This window comes from Urocitellus parryii, chromosome 6 (genome assembly GCF_045843805.1).
Source record: "Urocitellus parryii isolate mUroPar1 chromosome 6, mUroPar1.hap1, whole genome shotgun sequence".
Taxonomy (NCBI): Eukaryota; Metazoa; Chordata; class Mammalia; order Rodentia; family Sciuridae; genus Urocitellus; species Urocitellus parryii.
Window position 1 is genome coordinate 15,051,295 of NC_135536.1, and position 23,726 is coordinate 15,075,020.

The 23,726-nt window shown below is 40.9% G+C and overlaps 1 protein-coding gene across 1 annotated transcript in view; it reads right to left on the reverse strand.

The window, feature by feature from the left end:
- Positions 1-23,726, reverse strand: part of Tdp1 (tyrosyl-DNA phosphodiesterase 1) — a 76,054-nt gene that overhangs the window by 46,558 nt on the left and 5,770 nt on the right. The window contains exons 4-11 of the mRNA XM_026394228.2: positions 22,948-23,003; positions 19,250-19,346; positions 13,296-13,330; positions 8,720-8,812; positions 5,414-5,581; positions 4,873-4,951; positions 2,641-2,826; positions 1,950-1,998 (exon numbers count right to left, since the gene is read on the reverse strand). Coding sequence (XP_026250013.1) covers positions 1,950-1,998; positions 2,641-2,826; positions 4,873-4,951; positions 5,414-5,581; positions 8,720-8,812; positions 13,296-13,330; positions 19,250-19,346; positions 22,948-23,003 — 763 coding nt within the window. The remainder of the gene's footprint in view (positions 1-1,949; positions 1,999-2,640; positions 2,827-4,872; positions 4,952-5,413; positions 5,582-8,719; positions 8,813-13,295; positions 13,331-19,249; positions 19,347-22,947; positions 23,004-23,726) is intronic.

Sequence of the window (23,726 nt, forward strand, 5' to 3'; positions counted from 1 at the left end):
ATTAAGAAAATCTATATTGGGCTGGGGTTGTGGCTCAGTGTTATAGCACTTGCCTAACATGTATGAAGCACTGGGTTTGATTCTCTGCACCACACAAACATAAATAAATGTCCATCAACAACTAATAAAAAAACAAACAAACAAAAAAAAAAAAACAAAAGAAGAGAATCTATAATAAACAGTGAGAAGGTAAATAAAAAACAACTGCTTCCATTATTTCATATTATGAAATAATTCTGTGAAAGAAAATGTCTATACTTGCATTAGGTACACTGTCTTATGGGGTTTCCTTTCTTAGTAATAAAAAACATTTAAACAGTAAATGTTTACAATCTGAAAAGAAAAAGGCATTAATCACTCAGTGGTGTCAAGTGAATAACAGATCTGAAGTGTTAGAAAAAAGACATGGAAAGAATCTTGACTCATGCCACTGTCTTTATCAGGTCAGACATCAGTTGCTTCTGCCCAAGACCAGGACACTTGAGGAGGTAGCCTCTGATGACAACATATGTGCCTGTTTACTCTGCCTTTATGCATGGCTATTTTCAAACAGGCTTTGTACTAACTGAACAGATTCTTAAAGAATAGAAGAACTGGAAGATAAATTAAAACATTCAATAACTAGTTTGGGTTAAAAAAAAAAAAGGGGATCCCAAAAGTTTTATTCTTGAAAAGAGAATAAAGACACAATTGCAAGTGGAAACACAATTAGAAACCAATTTTTGTTTATCTTTGAAAGGAAGAAAACTTAGGTTCATCAGTGATTTTCTGAAAGCATGTTGGACTTCTCAACAGTAAGCTACTTCCATAGAGGGTTTTTTAAAAAAAATAATTTTTAGTTGTCACTGGACTTCATTTTATTTTTTTATATGTGGTCCTGAGAATTGAGCCCAGTAACTCACACATGCTAGGCAAGCATTCTACCACTGAGCCACAACCCCAGCTCCAGAGAGGGTTTTAAACAACTGTGATATTCCCATAAGATTTGTCCAGGCTCCTACTGCAAATAACTAAAATCATATTCTGTTTTAGAACCAGTTATAAAATATTATAAAATTGAAAATACCATGCTCTTCCCTGTTAAAAGTGACTATGAATAGATCTAGCCTATTAGAGGCACAGAAAGATGACAAAAGAAAAACTACTACCATGTCTCAGAGTCACAGTAAAATAATTTTAGTTTTGCCATTAAACAGCAAAGAACAGGCTAATACACGCTGAACTTTTAATAGAGATTTTTCTGGCAAAGCTACATCTAGTTTGATAAGCAATAAGTGGACTGAATTAGTCTTAATTCCATGCATTCAGCTTTTAGCCATTGGTGAATGCCAGCCAGACTCTGCTTTTACCAGAGGCTCGTTCTCTCTGGGTTTTAGTTAATATCTGTCGATTGCACTGTTAGGATGCTGTGAATTCCACGTAAAAGTTTAGCACACAGTATTAGTTTAAGGGAAACAAGACAGCAGGTTGGTATATGTTCACAAGATAATACAAGGTATTTGCAGAGAAAGTCCTTGAAAGAACAGACATATAGAACCAAGTTACACCTAAGGTAATATTAAGACAGGGCAGAGAGGTTGTGGAGAGAGGACGTAAAGGAAATGTGAGATATGCTCTAGAGGAAGCTGAGTCTTATCTGGACCACCCAACTGCTGGACACCTTATTGGTAAAAATGGGGAGAAAAACAACTGCACACAGTGAGCATTAAATAATTCCTCCACTGCTCAGTTTGGCAGTATCATCTTTGGAACACTGCAGAACTGGAACATGGCAGAGCTCAACATTATCTATCTTCGTGATCCTTCTCCAGTTAAGAGAAAACCATCTCCATGTTTCTAACCAATAGTAGCTAGCAAATTTCTAACTAATTCTGGTAAAAATTCTTATTGATGGAATATACAGAAAACCCACAACAAAGAATCACCCCAAGAACTTCCCCAAGAATTACCAGGGTATCCTTCTAAGCTGGTCCGAACATTTTCCACAGAAGGATAGATCTAAACACAAGCAAAAAAGAGAAAAACAATAAAACTTAGCATGTACCACCTGATAAAAAGGAATGATGACCAGCTCTAAAGAAAATGAAAATCTTAATTAAAAATACTTATTTCCAAAATTTAGAAAATACTGCTTTAAACCTGAAAAAAGGTTTCACCTTACTGAAAAAACAAAACAAAACAAAAACAAAACCTGCACTAGTAACTAACATACAGGAAGCATAAATATTTGACGAAAAAAATTAAACTCTGATTTGAATATTTTTTCTTCTGAAATGCCAAATTAATGTTGACTTGAATGTAAAACTAATCATTAATTTGCAGGTCTCTGAATAATTCACAGACCCTATAATTCTGCTAGTAATATCATACCAAATATTTTTTCCTTTTTGTGATAACCTGAAAGAATGGAAAAATTGCAGGCTAGACTGCGACTGAAACAGGCTCCTGAACAAACTAGCAAATGCCCAGCACTGGCAGATACTGGGGCCACTCGATTACCAGTGGTAATGCAAATGTACTGCTCTTTCTACCCCAAAATCACAGAATAAAAAGCATCTCTGTATTAAGAGGAGGACTGACTTTCATTTCCCCTAGACTGGAGAAGAGAAACATGTTAACTCAAGGAGGAGGAGAACTCACCAAATGAAGAGGAATGGTGCTTTTTCCTGGAATTTTACTGTCCTGCCAGGGGCCCAGCAAGCTCTCTTTAAACTCAGAACACAGCCATTTGGATTCATCAGCCCCCAGTGAGCCAATGCTGGAAAACTGACCCACTATAGGCCAGCACTCGGCTTTTGGGATTGACGAGGTGTGTTCTCTCAGAAGCTATGACAGAATAAAATGAATGTGAGTCACTCAAATAACATTAACAGAAATGCCCTACACCAAAAACATGGATTTCTGCCCTTGGAATGCCTAATTACTGGGGTCATGAAGTTTTCCTTTCCAAAATTCTTTGATTTTGATAAAACTAAACCAGGTTTAAAGAATTTTAAAAAGATCCATTTTAGTAGAAATGTCAAGATACACCACGAACCTACCACATGAAATTAGATTTTTGCCTTGAAATCCTAATTGTCTAACACACCCAAATAAGACACACAAGACAATTGCACATTTTGGCTTCTTTCACATGAAAGGAGCTTAACATTCCCATTTAATACTCAGGCTCCAGGTAGCTGTGATGATATAAAAATGAAAAAGAATATATTTACATATAGATAATACCATCTTCGGCACCACAGAGTGATCTGAGTTTTCTGCTTTGATACTGATGCAAAGTAGCAGAAATAATTCGGAAAATATTTGGAAATTTCATCCACTCAACATGTACCAAGTGTCTACCTGGAGCCTGCAGAATGCAAGGAAAAAAAGCCACAGTTGTTGCCCGAGTAGAGCTCAATCTGACCGAAGTTTTGTTTAATTTTATATGTGTTATTTTCCTTAATACAGCTTGGACACCAATATTTACAAACAACAAAAAGACCCAAGTTTTCAACTTCCACCTTGTGGCAACATGAAGTAGGAAACAGAACTGCATCAACTATAAGACCCAGTTTCTACTTAGGGCTCCCCCCAATGACCTGACAAGCCTGTGCTCCGACACACACACTTCAGCAAACAGTCACCTGCCTGCCTTCCCTGGAGAGAGCTGTGATGCAACATGAGCTACTGTGTGGGAAAGGTGGTCTGAAAATTCAGATGGTATCAACTTTCTGTGACTGTGGTCACACATGATAAATGCTCTCACCTAGCCTGTCTAAACCATTAATGCACACCTACACGTCCTTAAAGGGTACCTACACGTGCCTGGTCCTGTTTCACACTCACTATGCCATTAATCCTTGCCTAATTCCAAGAGGGAAGTGCCATTGCTATGGCCATTATATAGGTGACAAGAGAGGCAGGTTGAAGAACAAGTCAAGGTCACCTGGTTTGTATGTAATAGGTTAGGATTTGAACCCAGGTGGGGGTTTCTCCCCGCTACAGGTGTGCCCAGAGCCAGTGGACTCAACTACCTGCCTAGGTCAAGCCATAAAGATGCTGACTTTCAGATCTTGCTTACTTTATGCTCTAGTCTCATTTCAGGAAAAATAAACTAAAAATACTGTATAAGATTAACTTTAGGCTATGCATACAAGGTATATATGAAACAGATGAACTTTGTGTTTAGACTTGGGTCCTATCCCCCAAATATCTCATGCAAATATTCCAAAATCTAAAAATAATCTCAAAACCCAAACTCTTCTGGTACCAAGTATTTGGATAAGGGATTTTAGGGCTAGGTATAATTTATAGAATAAGAGATGAGGCTTTTAAGAAAGCCACTTTAGGGAATTGATTAAGGTTATTAAAGAAAGCTAAAAAAAAAATGAATCTTCAACTTTCTTCTTGTTTCATCCTGTTAAAGACTTTTCTTTGTTCCTATTCACACCAGCAGCAAATGACATTTTTTATTCATAGTCTCCTTAAGGTCACAGATTTGGTAAATGAAATACATTATAGCTAAGTTACAGCCTTTCCTCAACATTGCTATTTTTGTTAAACTTGCATGTTAAAAATCCTTGATATGCTGAACAATCAAAAGTTATAATAGTTGTATAAATGGGAAGCCTCTGTCTTTCCTGTAAGATGTGTAAAAACTAAGAAAAAGCCCATATGCTGGTGCCATTTAGAACAACTGACATCTATAAAAGAGGCATAAAGATTAAATTAAAGGTAATTACTGAAAACTAAAATTAGACAATGTATTGAGTGCCTGCTACTCTCCCAAAATTGTTCTGGAAATATTGTGAAGCTGCCATCAAAATACACCATTTATATATGAAAGAAAATACATTAAAGTTTTAAAAACAGTAAAAGTTCTATTACCTTCCTAAGCCTAAAATGTCCCCAATTATCCTTCTGACTTCCTTGAAAGCGTCCGGGGGTTGAACCAATAAGGTAAACACTAAAAAAAAAAAAAAAAAAAAATTTAAAAAATGCAAGTTACAGAACAGAGATATACTTTGCTACCTAGAGATCACAGAACCATGAAAAAGACTGTAATTATGCAATGTTCTAGAAGCCAACCCATTTTCTTGTGCTGCCTCTTAACAGTAGTAACTGATGCTTAAAACTTATTTTGAAACAAACCAGATAATGTTGGTACCTACTATGTGCAGAGCACTGGGCAAAAAAACTGACTAATTTGAAGTGTGCCCAGGAGAAGGTCTGACAAGCTGCACTGCCTCGCCAATGTCTCAGAGCCCCAGGGTGCAGGGTGAGGGAGCCTGCCCTCCTCCTTCATCACATCACGCAGCACAGCCTGACACCACTCCACCCCTTACCGAGGCCCCTGAGCTCCAGACTTGAGTGACTTGCAAGGCATGAACACAATAGAAGCACCCCAAATAGGTAAGAGGACCCTTACTTTGTTTCAGAGAGATCGTGCTCCTGGATGGTGTCAATCCACTCTTGAAGAGGAGGGGCATTGTAAGCCTTCAAGTAACTGATGAGATCAGCTTTAAAATGCGTTGTTGATTCTCCAGATCTGTGGGTTTGCTGGCCAATTCGTGGGTATAGGGGGCTCAACCATATTCTGAAATGGAAAAACAAACAAACAAATAGATAAAACAAGCCTTACCAGTCAGGAGCACAAGTGATCACAGTGATAACTCTATACTGGTTTTACAATTCACCCTAAGGAAGAGGTGAATTCTCACGCTATCTTCACATAGTAAGTGGAATGACTCTTAGAGAATATGAAACAAATCTGATCACACCACTTCATGGCTTACCATCATAGCCAGATGTGAATGCCCTGGCATGAACTCAATTAAGACCCACTAAGACCTGGCCTCTATCCACTTCTCTCAGCCCACATTCTTCTGGCTCCCTCTTATGCCCTGACCATGCCTTCCAATTTCCCTTCTGACTGGGGTATACCTCTGTGTTGCTTTCTAAGACTTGATGACAATAGTTCAGAGTTCTACTCCTAATGGTTACAGAAAGTCACCATCTGTGGTAATCCCAGCAAGAAGTCCATATCATGGACACATCAACATAGCCCTTTAGTCAAATGGGAAATAAGAATCAAAAGTTGTCTATACAAAAATGTATGTGCAAATCTATTTTCAATAAACAACAAACTAATTTTTGTAATGAATATGCCACTTTCATAATGGATAATGGAACCATGTGAAGCAGTTTGAGATCTATCCTTATAGCCCATATTTTCTGGTGTCTAGAATGAGTATATACCTCATCTAATATTATATTAACCTCAAATTTACAAATACTTAATTCAGTGATGAAATATTAAAGATACCTTCTGTTTCATCAATTCTTTTTCTGAAAAGGGAACCAATGTGCCTGCAAAACTTCTATACCATACCCGCAAATGGAAACAACCATATCTACACCCAATCTTTCTATAAGCCTCTCCATGTGTGGTAAATGACAAAAGTATGGCTTCAGACCTCTTGTGTTTGAGGACTGGATTAAGCGCTTGTCTCCCAGGGCGATTGCAAAGTTGGCCACAAGGCAATGAATGAATGGTACTGATGCACAGAAGCACTCAGAGCATCAGCTGCTACTGCCTTTCCTCCTTCGGTGGCTACTTCCCTACAGTTCTACCCACCAAGCCAAAAGGGAAATTGCCCAATTCCTCTTTCACCTTGCTGCCTTAAAGGAGGCTGGTGAGCTGCAGGCCTTTGCCTCCTGGTGTGTAAAGTGACTGGCTGGGGTAGATGGATGTGTACATTTCCTTGAGAGAGCACCTTGGAGCTCATAGGCGAGAGGCTCACTCACAGGAGGGCTCCAGATGAGGACCACAGCAGGAAATGACCTTCTAAAGTAGGATGCTGAGAGATGAGACATTTTTCACACTTCACAAAATGAGAACAGAAAAAGTGGACCAGTGGCAGCTGAGGAAGATGGATGAATACCTGCACAGCAGAAGACCTGCCAGACTGCAGCAGACCAATCACAAAGATCTTATGCACAAAAAAATTGCTTTCAAAAGTTTCTTAAAAACCACCACAACCCCACAACATGAAACTGCAAAGTTGACAGAGCCTAACACAGTCTAAGAATGAGACAGCAGTGCCCATATCATGGTGGCTGGTGGGGGCAAGCTGGAATTTCATGTTCTTAGTACGTGGACTTCTGAACCATGTGAAGCTACTACCTAGTCCACACATTTAAAAAAAAAAAAATTAAGAAAATGTTTTTAATAAAGGGGAGAGAAAAGGGCACAACCACCCTTACCCTTAATCTTTCCCTCATAGCAACCACCTAAGGAAATACCATGGCCCATAAGCTCCAGCTCAGGACTCTAGAATGAGCTAGAGGCCCTGGCAAGCTTCATGGAGCTGCCTAAGGCTGGGAGCCAACTTGAAAACCCCTTTAGTTTCGTTAATCACAGTTTCCCTAAGAATTAGCTATACTAAATCTCGTTTCCTTTCCTGATGGGACTACATATGAGCCCCCAAACCCAATCTGGCAGCTTAGAAGTGTTCAGGACAGCAAAGGCAGAGCTGCCTGTAAATGCGGTGGATCAAGGAATCCTGTGATACTGGACCCTCCACAATGCTGTCCTCTCAGAGGTCGGTTTTAAGAGGGTCACTGGAAAACTAGAATAATTTTATCCTGCACGGCACACTTGGGTTGAAACAGGCCTAATGGGTGGAAGCTGGAAGGTTCTCTATCCCAGCATAGAAGTGCTTGGGAAAGCTCAGGCAGAGGTGGGAAGATCTGAACTAGGAGTTCCAGCTGAGGCTGCGTAATGATACAGGGCAGGGGAGGATGACGGCGCGAGACAGATGCCAGGGTATCTTCCAACAGAGCAGGCTGTTAACCAGCTCCTCTGAGGAAAGGCAAAGATGTGCACAACAGCTGAAATCAAAGAGGGAACCTCAAGCTATTCACAGTGAAGAGCTTACCAGGGCAGAGAGAAGAGCTAAAGTTGCTTTGAGCAACTACCTAAAATCCCTCTTAAAAGCAAACCCCTTTTAAAAAAGTGATCAAAAACCAAATCTACATGTACTCTAAGAACAATGGATGAATAATACAAAATTCATGAAAATTTTCACAGTTTTTCTTTTGCAAATTCACATCCATACTAAAGGCTCTAAAAAGACAATTGTTTGTTTCATGGGACAATAAAGTGATTCAGGTGTGGGGAAACTTTTAGCATGCTATTCCTGCCCCATCCCAAATTTTCCTTTATATCTTTTTTGGCCAGTGACCAGCAAGAGTCCAGATGGGTACCAGGATGAGCAGAAACCAAGAAAGCTACCTGGTAAGTCCTACGGGGCAATACTGGGCCCAGGCCTTCAGCTCTGCAGCTCCTTCCCAGCCCCAGATGCTTTGTAGATGCTGTAGAGATGTATATGATCTGACTTCTGTAAAAACTGGGAGAAAATCTATTGTGTATAAATATACAAATATATATTTAGAGAAAGTTGTGGATGATTATGCACAGAGAGTGAGTCGAAGGGTGGGTAGTGAAGAATACTATAGGGACTGGGGCTGTTGCTCATTGGTGGAGCATTTGCTAGCATGCATGAGGCCATGGATTTGATCCCCAGCACTGTAAAAAACAAAACTCTTGCAACTTTTTCTGCATATTTGTGCAATTAAAAGAGCTGAAAAAGAGAATGAAGTGAATATTCTAGCTTTTGATTTTTCTCAGCACAAATAGCAACTGCCAGGGAGTGAACAGGCCCCTACAAACCCTTGGGTTTTCTGGTGCCAGTCTTCATGGATGAGGTTGGAGGTGTGTATGACAACCCGGAGGCCTTCTTCGTACAGCAGTAGCATCATCTTCCTTCAAAGACAAAAGGAATCAAAAGGCAAAGCATTAGCAAAACCTTAAAAAATATGTAATACCTTCTAACTCAAATGTAGTCAATAGCTAGAGGAATTCTCAAACTCATATTACCCAAACTTATAATATTACAACTCTTATAGTATTCCCTTCTACACATCACCATTATGAAAATCTGCTCAAATGACAGAAAGTCATCTTCCAAAAATGCTTCAATGTTCATGGTAAATGGACTTCCCCCACTGTCTACAAGGCCAGTCCTGATCCTTCACCCACCCCACCTAGTCCCTCATCATCTGTTCAAAATTACATTATTATTGACAACAGGAAACTTCTCGCCCAGTGTTTTTCAAAGAATGGACATAAATCTTGCTGTGGCTTGGCGAGCATGCTTTAAACAACTGAAGTAGAATAACTCATAACATACTGCATATATTTAAATAAAGTATTGGTTTAAGAAACTTTTGGTTTAACACATAGGCCTGGCTGTGTGCAGTACACCAAAATGTAAAACCTATTCAATGAGTTGCAATTTTTAAAAATTTGCAGGTGCTTCATCCCCATTAGACTTATTTATTTATTTATTTATTTATTTGTATCCAACAGGTGCCACGCTTGTCGCCTTATGCATATGGACTTCAGGTAAATCTTCCTTTTCCTCTGTTAACTCACATCAGATCGAGTTGAGTTCTCTTTTCTTCCAGGGGGACTTTCTAGGTCATCAAACATTTCTCTTATGTACTTCCAGTGAGAGAGGAAAGAGGATCTAAACAAGAGCTTTCCATTTGAAACCTGAAGACTTGAGCTACAGCCTTTCTTATTAAGAAGCCCGAGGAAACCATTCAGTGTTCTTGAGCCTGTCTCTGATGTGTAACCTGAAGGACCCTCCCTACCTCCTCGGGACAAACCGCACTCTGCTCAGTGTCAAACACTCTGGTGTATTCACCCCCATGGCTCCTTCAGGGTCCTGCTTCATTCTATAATTCAATGTTGGGTGATTTTCATCTTCCCATCATTTTCTAATTATTTCTGTAATTTAAGTTTTCTCTCACTAGTGTCACTTCTCAAGGCTGCACCTCTGTCTTGACTTAATTTCTCATTTCCACTGAGGCTCAAATATGAACTCTGTTCCTATATTTGGCAAAAAAAAAAAAAAATACACACACAACAACAACAACAACAAAAACCCCGAACCACCAGTTCTCGCCAAATAAACAGCCACATGGATACTATCGGCAGGATGAGGTCAGCATCAAAAGATAAGAGAGGACAGAACAGGAGAAAAGAGAATGTGATCTTCAGCTCCTGCCAAGATGAGAAATTAACCCAACCCAGCAAATAGTGAATTAATGCAGAGCAGGAGAAATGACAGCTGCTGAGACATCTTCTTTCCAGTTATGAAATGTGCTCCCTGAAATCTGGGCAAATTTTCATGCACAGTTTGCTACATTAGCAGCTGACTATAATTAAGGATAAGCCAGTTATGGAACCATGATGTAAATTTTACAAATATTTCCATTAATCAAGGCATCAATTATCAGAAAAATCATGCACTAATGTCAGGGAATTCTATCAAAATAGGATTATGAATTAATTTCAGGGGAACCATACCAATCTTTTCATAGATAAAAGGACATTGCCACTAAGGTCCCAGTTAAAGAGAGGTAGGAAAGGGTGAGGAACACAGTCACCCTCGAAGAGGTGGACTAGCCATAGTCTCTCAGCAGTGAGAGTGGCAAAGGGGAGACTTCCCAAATGTGAGGCCAGTCCCTCCAGGGGAAGAAACGAATGCTCACCAGGCACCGTTCCAGACACTGCAGCCGGGTCAGCACACGAGGCGAGGCAGGGCAGGGGAGCTACTCTTATTTTAGTACTACAGAATCTGTGGCTGGGAGGGGTAACGGAGATCATCTAAGTCACAAAGTGAGACAGTGGGAGAGCTCGTTGGGATCACAAGCTAGTGACCCCTTCAGTGTGCTCAACTTTAACAGGGTATATGACAGTGGGAGAGAGCCTGGCCACAGGTCAGTGGGAAGGGACATGTTCCACCCATCCTGTGACTGAGACTGGCTCCTGCTTAGAAGGTGCATTTTCCATTCAGCAGCTTTGGCTTTCTCTCCCCCTCCCCACATCTGATCTTAGGGCCAGGGTAACTGTGGTCCCAGCTCTGGGGGGGGGGGAGCCAAAGAGCTTTACCATTTTAAAATGTTGAGAGAGGCCACAGGATCACATAGCAGCCTGCAGGCACAGGATGGAGCAGGTTTAATGCCTCAGGAGACTGAGCTTTGGGGAGATGGGCTGCATCTTGATTACTTTTGAGTGCTCTGCACCTGCACCTGGGCAATGCAGGCCTGCTCAGGTGTGCACCATCTCAGAGACTGCCTTCCATCTTCACTGTCGCTGGCCCCTCCTGTCAGGGAGGTGAGGTAGCTTACACCTCATCTCCACGAGAGAAAGGATTTTCTCTTTTTCTAACTCGCTTGTGTGTTCTGCTTCGCTCACCAAAGATGAAAAGCTGTAAGGACAAAACTATCCTCCAGGTCTGTGACCCAAGAACATAATGGGATTTAGCACACCATTCTTAAAACAAAAAGCAGCTAAGAGTGATTTCAAGACATGAACTCTGTCTTCTAAGATACTGGATTTCAACAAAACGCAAACTGCAGATCCTACCTAGTTTGGAAGGTTCTATTATAGTTACTTCCTTAAGCATTTTAAATCCTGAATTAAGACCTCACGGGGCTGGGGTGTAGGTCAGTGGTAGAGTGCTGGCCTAGCATGGCCAAGGTTCAATCCTTGACACAACCAAAAAACAAAAACCAAACACTTTATTCAGATTTAATGTGGCAAATTGTGTATGGGAATGGGGGGGGGGGAGAGAGAGAGGGAGAGAGAGAGAGAGAGAGAGAGAGAGAGAGAGAGATAGTTTTGAATGGACCAAGGGAAACCATGATGTCAACTGCAATAGTGAACAAACAAGAACAAATTAAAAACTGAAGTTAAAATAAATAATGTATTCTATGCCTGTCTGCATCACTGGCACAAGAAAATCAGCTACCTATTCTGGGTCTGAGTTTCCTGATCTATAAAATCAAAAGGTCCAAATATTGCCTAAGAGCATTAAACAAAGCATCTCTCCTTCTCCCCACACCACCATGTGTGTGCAGTTCAGCGTGGCTGTGCCAGATTCTGGCAGCCTACCTGCTTGATCCCTCCTGGGAGTGACCCTGTAACTGACAACAGCAGTGCAGGGGTTGACTATTCACTCCTAAGGCTCATCCCACAGCACAGGCCACACTGCCGGCACAGAAACCTAGTGCTGGAGGTCTAGCAAATCATGGCCAGATCCATGAGTGATAGGCTAACTCCATGTATTCTTGAATCAGTTAAGTACTTATGCTGGGATTTTAGCTCAAGGTGGGGGACAACCCATTACTGCCTCTCCTTGATGGTATTTTGTATCCTCTGCTGATCCTATAAACTCAGGGATATTAAAAGAATATTTTACACGTGAGTTCACTGTCAGTCCTCAAGCCTGTCCTCTGAACGTGGGGCTGCAACACCCCAGGGCATCTGAAACCAGATCCCAAGGCCAACACCTGGCTTCTCTTCCACTGCAGTCCCTTCTCAAGACAGACTGGCAAAAATAACAGCTGTCAGCACACAAGGAGAAGACGACCATCATGCCACCACTCAGACCATCTTGACAAGACAACAATAGCTGCAGCCAGATTCCAAACACACCTCCCCTCTCAGGGACTCCTTTCTGCCCTGAAGAAACGCCTGGAGCAGCTGGCTACTCACCACCAGTCTAGAAGAAAGACGAGGTTTCTTACAAATCTTTACAGGAAAATGTGATTTATAAGGATATTAAATTAGTGATAGTTGTGTCTTTTCTCTCATTTGTACCATCAATTGCTTTGAAAGAGGACTCAGTAAGAGTTATACAACTCATGCAAGATAAATGGGGTTAAAGTGATAATTACTTGCAATGTGTCAAACAGGATGGGAAAAATTTTTTTCCTATTTATTATATTGCAGAAAATTATTCTAAAATATCTGTCTTGTGCCAGGATAGGCTTTTCAAGTTGATACTTTTTGGTAAGTAGTTTTTCTTTCAATCATAGAATGGAGTTGACCAATGATATGCTATTCAATACAATTCATTCTTACCAATCACAGAACTTTTTAAAAGCAGGGGAATCTATAGGCACATGACCTGCACACATAGTCCACCCAACCACAATCAACTCCTTCAAGCCAGGTCTACCAGGAGTCCTCAATGGAAGGCAAGAGTCACAGATTTAAAACTTCATGCTGAGACTCAGAATCTCAGTACAACAGTTAATGCTTTAGAAGACAACATCACTTAATCCATTACTGATCCAACATCCCATATTAGTTCTTGTAAGGGCACTTTTTGCAAGCGTATCCCTTTATCTATTAAAATCACATCCTCCCCCATTTCATGAGAGTTGCTTACGTGTGGTGTGTTCCAAATGCAATATCCAACTTTGCCTAGGATGAAAAAAAATTGAGTTATTCTTTTTAAAAAGGATCAAGTAATAATAATCCTATCTATTAGAAAATAAATTAGAAAAGGATCAAACTAACTTTAAAAAAACTTCTTTTACTGCCCTCTAAATTAAGACAGCTTTTTAAAAAAAATTTGTTCTTTTTAGTTACACATGACAGTAGAATGTATTCTGGCATATTATACATACATGGAGTATAACTTTTTAAATTAGGATCCTATTCTTGTGGTTGTACATGATGTGGAGTTACCCTGGTTGACAAATACAAGGTTGGGAAAGTTATGTCCAATTAATTCTACTGTCCTTCTTATTCCCATCCCCACTCCCTTCGCCTCATTTTCCTTTGTCTAATCCAACAGATTTCTATTCTGCCCACTTTGTTGTAGGTTAGCATCCACATATCAGAGAGAACATTTGGCCTTTGGTTTTGGGGGATTGGTTAATTTCACTTAGCATATCTCCAGTTCCATTCATTTATCAGCAAATGCCATAATTTAATTCTTCTTTAAGGCTGAGTAATATTCCACTGTGTATATATACCACATTGTCTTTATCCATTCATTTGTTGTGGGGCACCTAGTTTGGTTCCATAGCTTGGCAATATCCAACTTTGTGAATTGAGCTGCTATAAATATTAATGTAGGTGTATCTGATTTTAAGTTCTTTGGGTATATGACTGAGGACTGGGATAACTGGATCAAATGGTGGTTCCATACTGCTTTTCATAGTGGCTGCACCAATTTGCAATCCCATCAACAATGTATGAGAGTACTTTGTCTCTACATCCTCGCTGTTTTAGTCAGCTATTTTGCCACTGTGACTAAAAAAACCCAACCAGAAGAATTGTAGAGGAGAAAGGGTTTATCGGTGAGCTCCCAGTTTCAGAGGTCTTAGTTCATAAAAGGCTGGCTTCATTTATTATTCTCCAGGTGAGGGAACGTCATGGTGGAAGAGTGTGGCAGAGGGGAGCAGCTCACGTCATGATCAGAAAGCAGAGAGATCTCCACTTGCCAGATACCTATATATTCTCCAAAGCCACGCCCCCAATGCCCTACCTCCTCCAGCCACACCTCACCTGCCTTCAGTTATCAATTAACCCCATCAGGTGATTAATTCACTGATTGAATTAAGACTCTTGTGACCCAATCATTTCTTCTCTAAACCTTCTTGCATTATCTCACACATGAGCTTTTGGGGACACCTCACATCCCAACCATAACATTCGCCAATATTTATTGTTACTTGTGTTCTTTATACTTGCCATTCTGACTGGAGCGAGATGGAATTTAAGTGTAATTTAATTTGCATTTCTCTAATTGCTAATTGCTAGAGAAAAGCAAATTAAAATTGCATGGCACTGACACAAAAACAGACATGAAGACCAATGGTACAGAATAGAAGACACAGAGACTAATATAATAAAAATTATTTCATACTAGACAAGGCTCCATAAACATACACTGGAGAAAAGATAGCTTCTTCAACAAATGGTGCTGGGAAAACTGAAAATCCATATGCAGTAGAATAAAACTGAACCCTTATCTCTCACCCTGCACAAACTTAACTTGAAGAGGATCAAGGACCTAGGCATTAGTCCAGAGACCCAGTTCTTATTAGAAGAAAAAGTAGGCCCAACCCTACATCATTTATTGAGGCAGCTTAGGAACTGACTCCTTCAACAAGACTACCAAAGCGTAATAAGTACAATCAAGAATTAATATATGGTATAAAACTAAAAAGCTTCCTCACTGCAAAGGAAACAATCAGGAATGTGAACAGAAAGCCTATAGAATGGGAGAAAATCTTTACCACCTGTACCTCAGATAGAGCATTAATTAATCTCCAGATTATAAAAAGAACTCAAAAAACTTAACACTAAAAACCCCCCAAAACCAAAATAAATAAATAAATAAATAGGCAAAAGAACTGACAGGCACTAATCACAGAATAAGAAATATGAACGGTCAAAAAAATATATGAAAAAACATTCAACAAGATAGCTTTTATATAATCCAGGAAGGCTCATTTAAAAAAAATTACTTTTTTCTGCTCAGAATGATTCAATATATACTGCATTTTTAATTACAGTAATTAGGAGTAAGAAGTCTAATTTCTTTAGTTGTCAAAAAACTAATAAAACAAATGATTCTAAGTAGTTTAAAATTAGATCTTTGGTTTGTTATAGAAGAAACCAATATACACAAAGTTTTCAGAGCACATTTAGAAGAAACACTGAATGTGTGTGTTGGCAACAAAAAAATGTTAAAAAAAATCTCTTATACTGAAGACCTTGGTTAAGCATAAGATGCCAGAAGGCAGAGACCATGAAAGAATCAAAATAAACAACTATGGAAACAGCTTGGCGATCAGCAATGCAGTACTTGGGCTCAAATCTTGTCTTCGAATTTTGCATAACTTTGGAAAACACTTTATGATTTTTTTGTCTCAGCTTTCTCCTCTTCTAAAGAGGGTACTGTTACAAGATTTAGAAAGCTGTATAAGGAGCAAATTAGGAAATATAAAATGCTTAGGAAAAGGTCCCTGAATGCAGTAAGCATATCACCACGGTGGCAATCCCTACCACCACCTTTCCCTCACCCTGCCTCCCTCCTCACTGCATGATGGAAGGGTGGAACTATCTGCTGGGGCAGCAATGGTATACACAGGTAGGTACAACACAGCTCCTGGTTTGGGGACACTCACAGACCTGCATGCATTTACGTGCTCTGGACAGGGTGAGAGAGTTGGGAACTGTACTACATATCCTTAAAGTTATAAAATTAGAAGGAACATTATCACTTTGTAAACATACTTAGCTCGGAAAGAACAATGGTCAAGAGACCTGGCTCTTGACTTTAGTTTTGTTATAAGTTATATGCTTTTAGGCACAAGAAAACACAATGCCTTTATTTTGTTTATCTTTTCAAAAAGATAATGTTTGATGGATGCTTTTTTGGGCTAATGTATCAAATCCTTTAAACTCTATAGTGAATGGCATTAGCAATCCATTTTAACCATGAAGAAATTAGGCTGACACAGTTAGGTTTAAGTGACAAGACTAGCAAGACACAACATTATGGAGTGAATATTGGGTGACCCCCTTCCAAATTCTTATGTTGAAGTCCAAACCCCAAGATGACTGTATTCAGAGAGAGAAACTTTTTGGAGGGAATTAAGGTTAAATGAAGTTCTAAGGTGGGAACAGATCCAATGTGATGAGCATCCTCATAAGAAGAAACACCAGAGCACTTGAGTGGCCTCCCCACTTCCCTGTGCCATGTGAGAAGACCAGGAGAAGGTGGCCATCTACAAGGCAGGAAGAGGGCCCTCACCAGGACTTGGGTTGGTGTGCATCTGGATCTCAGATTTTTGGCTTCCAGAATGGTGAGAAATAAAGGCCTGCAGGTAGAGATCTTAGACAAAACCTGGCAGTATGACTCCTGACCACCCCAAGGCCTCAACTTCTGGCCTTAGGCCCCACATTTGCAAAATGGGAGAAGTGCCAGCACCCACTGACTCCTTGACTAATGTGCCTTGGCTTCAATGATGATGCTGGAAAAAATCACAATTCATCTTACAGACAGGGTATGGCTCAAATGGCTATATTCTGCTCTATCTCCAACTTTTTTAAAAAAATATTTTTTTAGTGTTGATTGACCTTTATTTAATTTATTTATATGCAGTGCTGAGAATTGAACTCAGTTCCTCACACATACTAGGCAAGCGCTCTACCACTAAGCTACAATCCCAGCCCTATCTCCAACTTTTGAGCTGGGAAAACTTTTGTGCAGCTTTCTTGGTGCAAGTTTTGGAGGAAGGGTCTTGTTATGCCCCCTAGTGGCCAGCATGAGTATGTATGCCATCAGACACAGAATGCTCTCTCCTAAACCTTCTAGTGTGGGTGGTTAGTATTTGAAAAACACTTTCTATTCCCATTTAATCATTGGTTTTCAAGATTCCTATGCCAATTTATTTCTGTCTACTTTTTAAAAAATTTTAATTCTGTCTACTTTTTAAAATTTATTACTATTTAGTGTGATGGGAGATACCCTACTACACTTTAACAACTTCTTTGTTGCTGGAAACAGAAGCAGAACAATGGAATTTTAGGCAACTCCTGAGCAGAGGCATATCACATGCATAAAGATGAGCCACAAACATGACATTTGTGGGATGGAAAAAGGCACATTCTAAAACCATAACTACATAAAGTGAAGAGGGCTAAATTAGGGAAAATGCTATGAGGTTTGTTTAAAATGGATACTAAGCTCTCATACTATTTTTTTTAAATATTTACTTTTTAGTTATAGAGAGATACAATATCTTCATTTTATTTTCATGTGGTGCTGAGGATCGAACCCAGTGCCTCATAATGCTAGGTGAACAGTCTGCCTCTGAGCCAAAAATCCCAGCCCTTTCATGCTGCTTTTTTTTTTTTTCCATTTGTAGATGAACACAATGCCTTTATTTTGTTTATCTTTATGTGGTGCTAAGGACTGAACCCAGTGCCCCACACGATAGGCAAGCACTCTACCACTGAGCCACAACCCCAGCCCCGTTTTTGTTTTTTTAAAATTTTTTTCTTAGTTGTAGTTGGACACAATACCTTTATTTATTATTTATTTTTATGTGGTGCTAAGGATTGAACCCAGTGTCTTGCACGCGCTAGGCGAGTACTCTACCGCTGAGCCACAACCCTAGCCCCTCTCATACTATCTAAATATTTTAAAAATACAGATATCATTTATAGTTGGAAGAGTGATACAATGAGAGCTAAAATTCTTATATTGTGTTTAAGTAGGGAAGAAAAGACCCCAGACAGAAAATGGCAAAAGATGTCAGGTAGCATGCACTGTGCCCCAGAGCAGGAATCTGGAGCCAGTTTCGCCAAGCTGATGGCAAGAGAGGTCTGAAGGCGCCTTCACCATGTTTTCTCAGGAATGGTCTCACAATCCTGCTAGAAGGATCAGCAGCTACTTACAACACCCTTTCTACAGGAAAGAAATCTTAAATGTAAAAGATTCTTCTGAATTCCTTTCTTCCCACTTCATCTTTTCTTGGTCAGAATGACACTTGAAGTAAGAGGTCTGTTGGGATGTGGGGAAAGCAGTGGGTCTTAACAAAAGTGTGAGACTCACCTGCACACTGCAGCCCGACCAGTCTATCAGGACAAGATTACGGGAGCTTTTTTGCCTTCTTTTCTACTTTGCTTTGGTCCCAGCAAAGCAAGTGTATACCTGATATGAGACCATTCAATATTCCCTCACTGGACTTGGACAGGATGCACACAGAACTCACCAAAGTCTCCTAACAGTCTCTTAGTCTATGGGACTTTCCAGTGTAGATCTTAGGTATGTCTCATGTGAAAAAGAACTGAAGACAATGGTTAAATTGCCAATGGCAGCTGAGAGAAGTCAGATAAGGTGTCAGAAGAACAGTTTTCTGCTGAATTCACACAAAGACACTTGCAGGCACTGAATTGCATCCAGAGGACCTGTTCAGTGCTGGAAGCCAGGTATTGAGAGGCACGATGACAAACTGGGTGCAACCAGGAGTACAGGCAGGTCGGGGTCAGTCAGATCTGGATCTATGGTACACAGACCACAGCTGAGTGACTGCTCAAAATTGAGAGAACTAAGAGAAATAGGATACATTCCCTCACAACCATGAATCACCCTCAAAATTGAGAGAACTAAGAGAAATAGGATACATTCCCTCACAACCATGAATCACCAGCAGGTGAATGAGCTGGGCTATCTCAAGACAAGCCAAGGCCAGACTAGAATCTGCTGGTGACGCTGGAGAGAGGCTGTTGGCACTAAGCAGGAGGAGGAACTAAAGGCCTAAAATCCCTTCCGACTCTTGGACTGAGCGTGACGTCCAGTGGCAAAAGGCAGCTTACCTGGCAGAGGGAAACGTTCTCATAAGGTTTTGCTTGGGCATGTAGGTGAGCCTTGGCTTCCCGTTTATCACCATGCACAAGCAGGATCGGCTTCTTCCTGAAAAGAGACCAGAGGGTTTACAGGGCATCGTGGTATCGTTCCTACAGCAGGGCTCTTGCCTCATTAAGGAACGCAGCTTCTTTTCCACCTGGCACCTGCTCATGGCCTCAGTGGTGACTGAGGACAGGGGCTAACACTGGGCAGTGGTCAGTCAAGGCTCGTTACCCTTGTCAGGGCGTCACATGGCCTGATCCTGAAGCCTGCTGTGACACAACAAAGTCCTTGAATAATTATCTTCTTTAGTGCAAACGAGTAGCTCTGTGTTAATATTTTAAAATTAAGTAGATTAAAAATGACAATTATTGTATGATGCTTTCCCCTCTTCTTTTTGGACAAAGCAACACATCCATTTCACTCTGTACCTATACTTACTGCAGATGGCTAGTCAGCCACAAATGGGGGAGCAGGGAAAGATAACCAAGGGCTGGAAACTGCAGGGAGCCTTGTCTGATACATAAGTACCTGGGAGACTTGGTAAGTTCAAACCTCCCCAGCCATAGCTGCATCCTCTTAAGAAAGACTCTGTATCAACATCAGGTCAAACCCTACCAGGAGGCTTGGATCCTCCCTCATCACCTAAGCCACCACCACTCCCATCACCCTGGCAACGAAAACATCAAGACCCTCAAAAAGACAGCCTGCTGAAGGCTTTTCAAAGAGTAATAAAACTGATTAAGGGGAAAGGAATTGAGGCAAGAATGGGAGACTCAATGTCCTTAGAATCTCCCACTCTGTGAGCACCACAGTATTCTTTCTTGGAGGTGGTCCATGTGGCTGCCAGTCACAGTCAAGAGAGACCTGGGCGGGACACTGGAAACTTCCCTGGAACCCCTAATGAAACTGGAGGGCAGGAGGGACCACTGTCCTTCTCCTGAGAAACCCCTTCTCTCTAGAGGGTGACCCCTTTCCCCTTTCCTAGCCCTGTTAATAAACTTATGCCTTTACTGAGTAATATGTCTGAAATTTTTCTGGCCTGATCCCAAGAACTGGGGTGATGAGGGAGGCCTCTGTGCTGCCTCTGCCCTGTAACACTTACTAAGCTCCTACTATGTGTTACATATACAATGCAAGACCCAGGATACAACAGTGAACAGGAACAAGCCCTCAGCACAATGCAGACTTGTGAACAGGCAGTGAAGTTTCAGTGCACCAGAGTTCAAAGTACATTGAGAATTTTCCAATTCCAAAGACTACATAAAAGCACTCTTCAGGAATAGATTAGAAATGCTTTTAAGGGATTCTTGATCTTCTCCAGTTAATTCAAAGCAAGCTTATCCTTAGAAATCAATAAATCTTTATGAGCTTTCCCAACACAACAAAAACTGGATTTTTTTTTTCCAACAAGCAATTGAGCAAGATAAACTGCCACTACTTCCACATTAATCAATTATGGGGCAGAAAGATTCTCTGCATACACAAAAGGACAATGCTCAACTGGAAAGAAACATACCAGGAAATGCGCTTTCAGTACAAGAGCCTGACGACCGCACACCCACACTAGCCTAGTTCCGCCAGCACAGGTAAAACAGCACTAGGAAACAGGTGTTCCTAATTGCTTACCAAGTAGGGAAACTGGAAAAGCAGTGCAACTAGAAAGAGAGAATAATATTCGAAATACTCACGCCATCTACAACCTGGAAACAAAACGTGGTATCATCTTAAAAACAGTAAACACTGCTGAGACAAGTTGAAGGCCTCATTAATTCCTTCAGGTTTCTTGGTTCTACAAACTACCATGAAAAGGCAGCATGTGAACAATGGTAGGTACTAACTCTTACCATCTGAAAATTCTACATACAAATTCTGGATGTTACCTGAACCTGCCATTTAGGTCATTCCTCATCCTTACCATACTCTGGACAGCTTCAGCATTAAGGGAGTGGAGGGAAGGGAGGATCTTTCATCCCTGCCTTAGTTTCTGAGAGTTCAGGGGCCACTCAATTCAACCCATAGAGGTGCTAAAGGGATTACAACCTACACTCCTAACAGACTTCCACAAACTGGGCACCTAACCACCTGAGACCTGCTGTTCCACAGTTCTTGAGCAGTAGTCTGCAGGGCTGGTTCCTCCTGAGGTCTGTGAGGGAGAATCTGCTCCATACTTTCCCCTGGCTTCTGGAACCTCTGGCATTCTTTTGCCTTCACAGTCGTCTCTATGTCTAAATTTCCCCTTTTCATAAGGACACCAGTCACTGATTTAGTGGTCACTATTATGACATCATTTTAATTTGGTTAATGACCTCCAATGAAGACTATCTGCAAATACAGTCACCTTCTGAGGTACGAAGGCTTAGGATACCAAGAGATCTTTTTGGGGAACAATTCAACCCATTGAGTTGCTAAAGGGATTACAGCCTACACTCCGCCAACGCTTCGAGGGGTAACATTTGACGTCAGTTTTTGAGAAGCAAAGGGAGGGGAACTAAAATCACCTGTGCAGCACCCAGGGACACACTGCCTGGAAGAGCCTGGGGCAGCCTACTTTTCTCCTCCCTCCTTCCTAGCAAAACCCTGGTGTTATGCCAGGCAAGATAATGTTATGCCAGCCAAAAGCCACAGTGCAGCCTCGTTAGAGATGGTTATTGTCCTGTAGCTGGGCCCTGCTCAATGAACTAGAGACCCTTTCTTCCTTCTCCTCCTTCCTGCTACCTGAAACGCGAACAACTGAGCTGGAGCCCTGGTTGGCATCCTGGACCACAAGGTGACTCTGAAGACTGAAGCCATACACCAGCATAGTGGGTCAGACAGAAAAGTAGGTGGGTAAGTCCAGGAAAAACCACAAGGCTCCAATGCAGACCACAGATACCTATCATCTGGACTTCTTCAGTTGACTTAAACTGTTACTTTGGGTGTTCTATTACACACAGCTAAGACTAATCCTCTAGATTACAGATCAAATCCAAGCCCTTGAGTATCAAAGCTGCCTGTGAAACATCAGCATTTCACCCTCTATACCAAAAAAGGTATCCATGATCCAATGTCTTAAATGCACCCATGAGTTTGAGGGCCCTGACAATCATTTTTTGTGTATGTATTCCTCCACCCTACTTGCCCTTATAAGATTCTGCCACATAAACGTATTAGACACAGGAATGCATGGCATGCCACTGTGCTAAGCTATATTTATTTGGTCTCAACTATTGATGCACTGCTGATGGTGGATCTGGAAATCCGTCACTTCCACAACTTGGATAAAAGAGGGCTATGACCTCCTAAGAACTACAGAAAGATGCTCAAAAAATGTTGGTATGGACGTGCTAAGCAATATGTAGTTGGCCACGTGTCGACATATGTACTGGTTAAGACGGAGATGACCATTTCCTTCATATTAACACTGGACATGAAGTTCTGTTATCTGAGGTAGAATTTGTCCTTTTCCATTCTGGATAGAACACAGAGAAAAGCACTAAGATTGGCAAAAAGAATGTGTATGATTAAAAAGATTTTAAAATGCTGTTCTCCCCAAATAATTTCATGTCTATATGATTTCAATGACTCAAAAGAAATACTTTAAAAAAAGGCAGCTTTTTACCTGACAATGCAACTCTCGTGTTTCACAGCATTGTAGTTTACTGTGTGCCATGACCCTTTAACTCACCTGAACTCTGGCGGATACTGCTTTACGAGCCAGACTACATCAAAACAGTAGTTGAACTAGACAAGGGAAAAAGAAAAGCAACTAAGCCATAGGTGATTCAACCAAGCAGTTCATAAGAACTGTTTGGTTATAAAATTGAAAGAAACTCTAAAATAATAATGTACTACATATATTTTTTATAAATCTACACAGTTACAGTACAATACTCATGATTAAACTTAATTTCTGTCTTAAAGGAATATGTGGCTGAAGAACCCCACATAAATGGATCCAAACACACAAGAAAATAGGTTCTATGGAAATTACCTCTGCACGTCTTGGCAGTGTTTATACTTCTCAAGAGGGTGCTCTTATGTTGGTTCTAGTAGTCCTGAGGTTTATTTAAATAAGGGGGCTTATAAATGTATTCTTTTCCTCCCTAGATGATTACAAAAAGACAGATGCTCAAGACAAGGAGCCCAGAACTGTTGGAAAAAGACATGTCCCTTCAGTCTGACTTACTGGATAGCCTGGTACACAGGCACCTGGGACTGCCCATGCACTAGGCTTATAAGTCCCATCTTGATGACATGATCTTCTTCTGCCTGGGCAGTCTAGCTGAATGCCTGCAAGTACACCCCACATTCCACAGAGACCAGGACTCTCAGGGCCAAACCAAACACAAAGGCCACAGAGCACTCGTCCTGTTATGATTTCACACACAAAGGGACCAGCTCAGGCAGGCAGGAGCCATGGAACATATAGCGAACTCCTAACTTCTACTCACTTCTTTTTGGTAG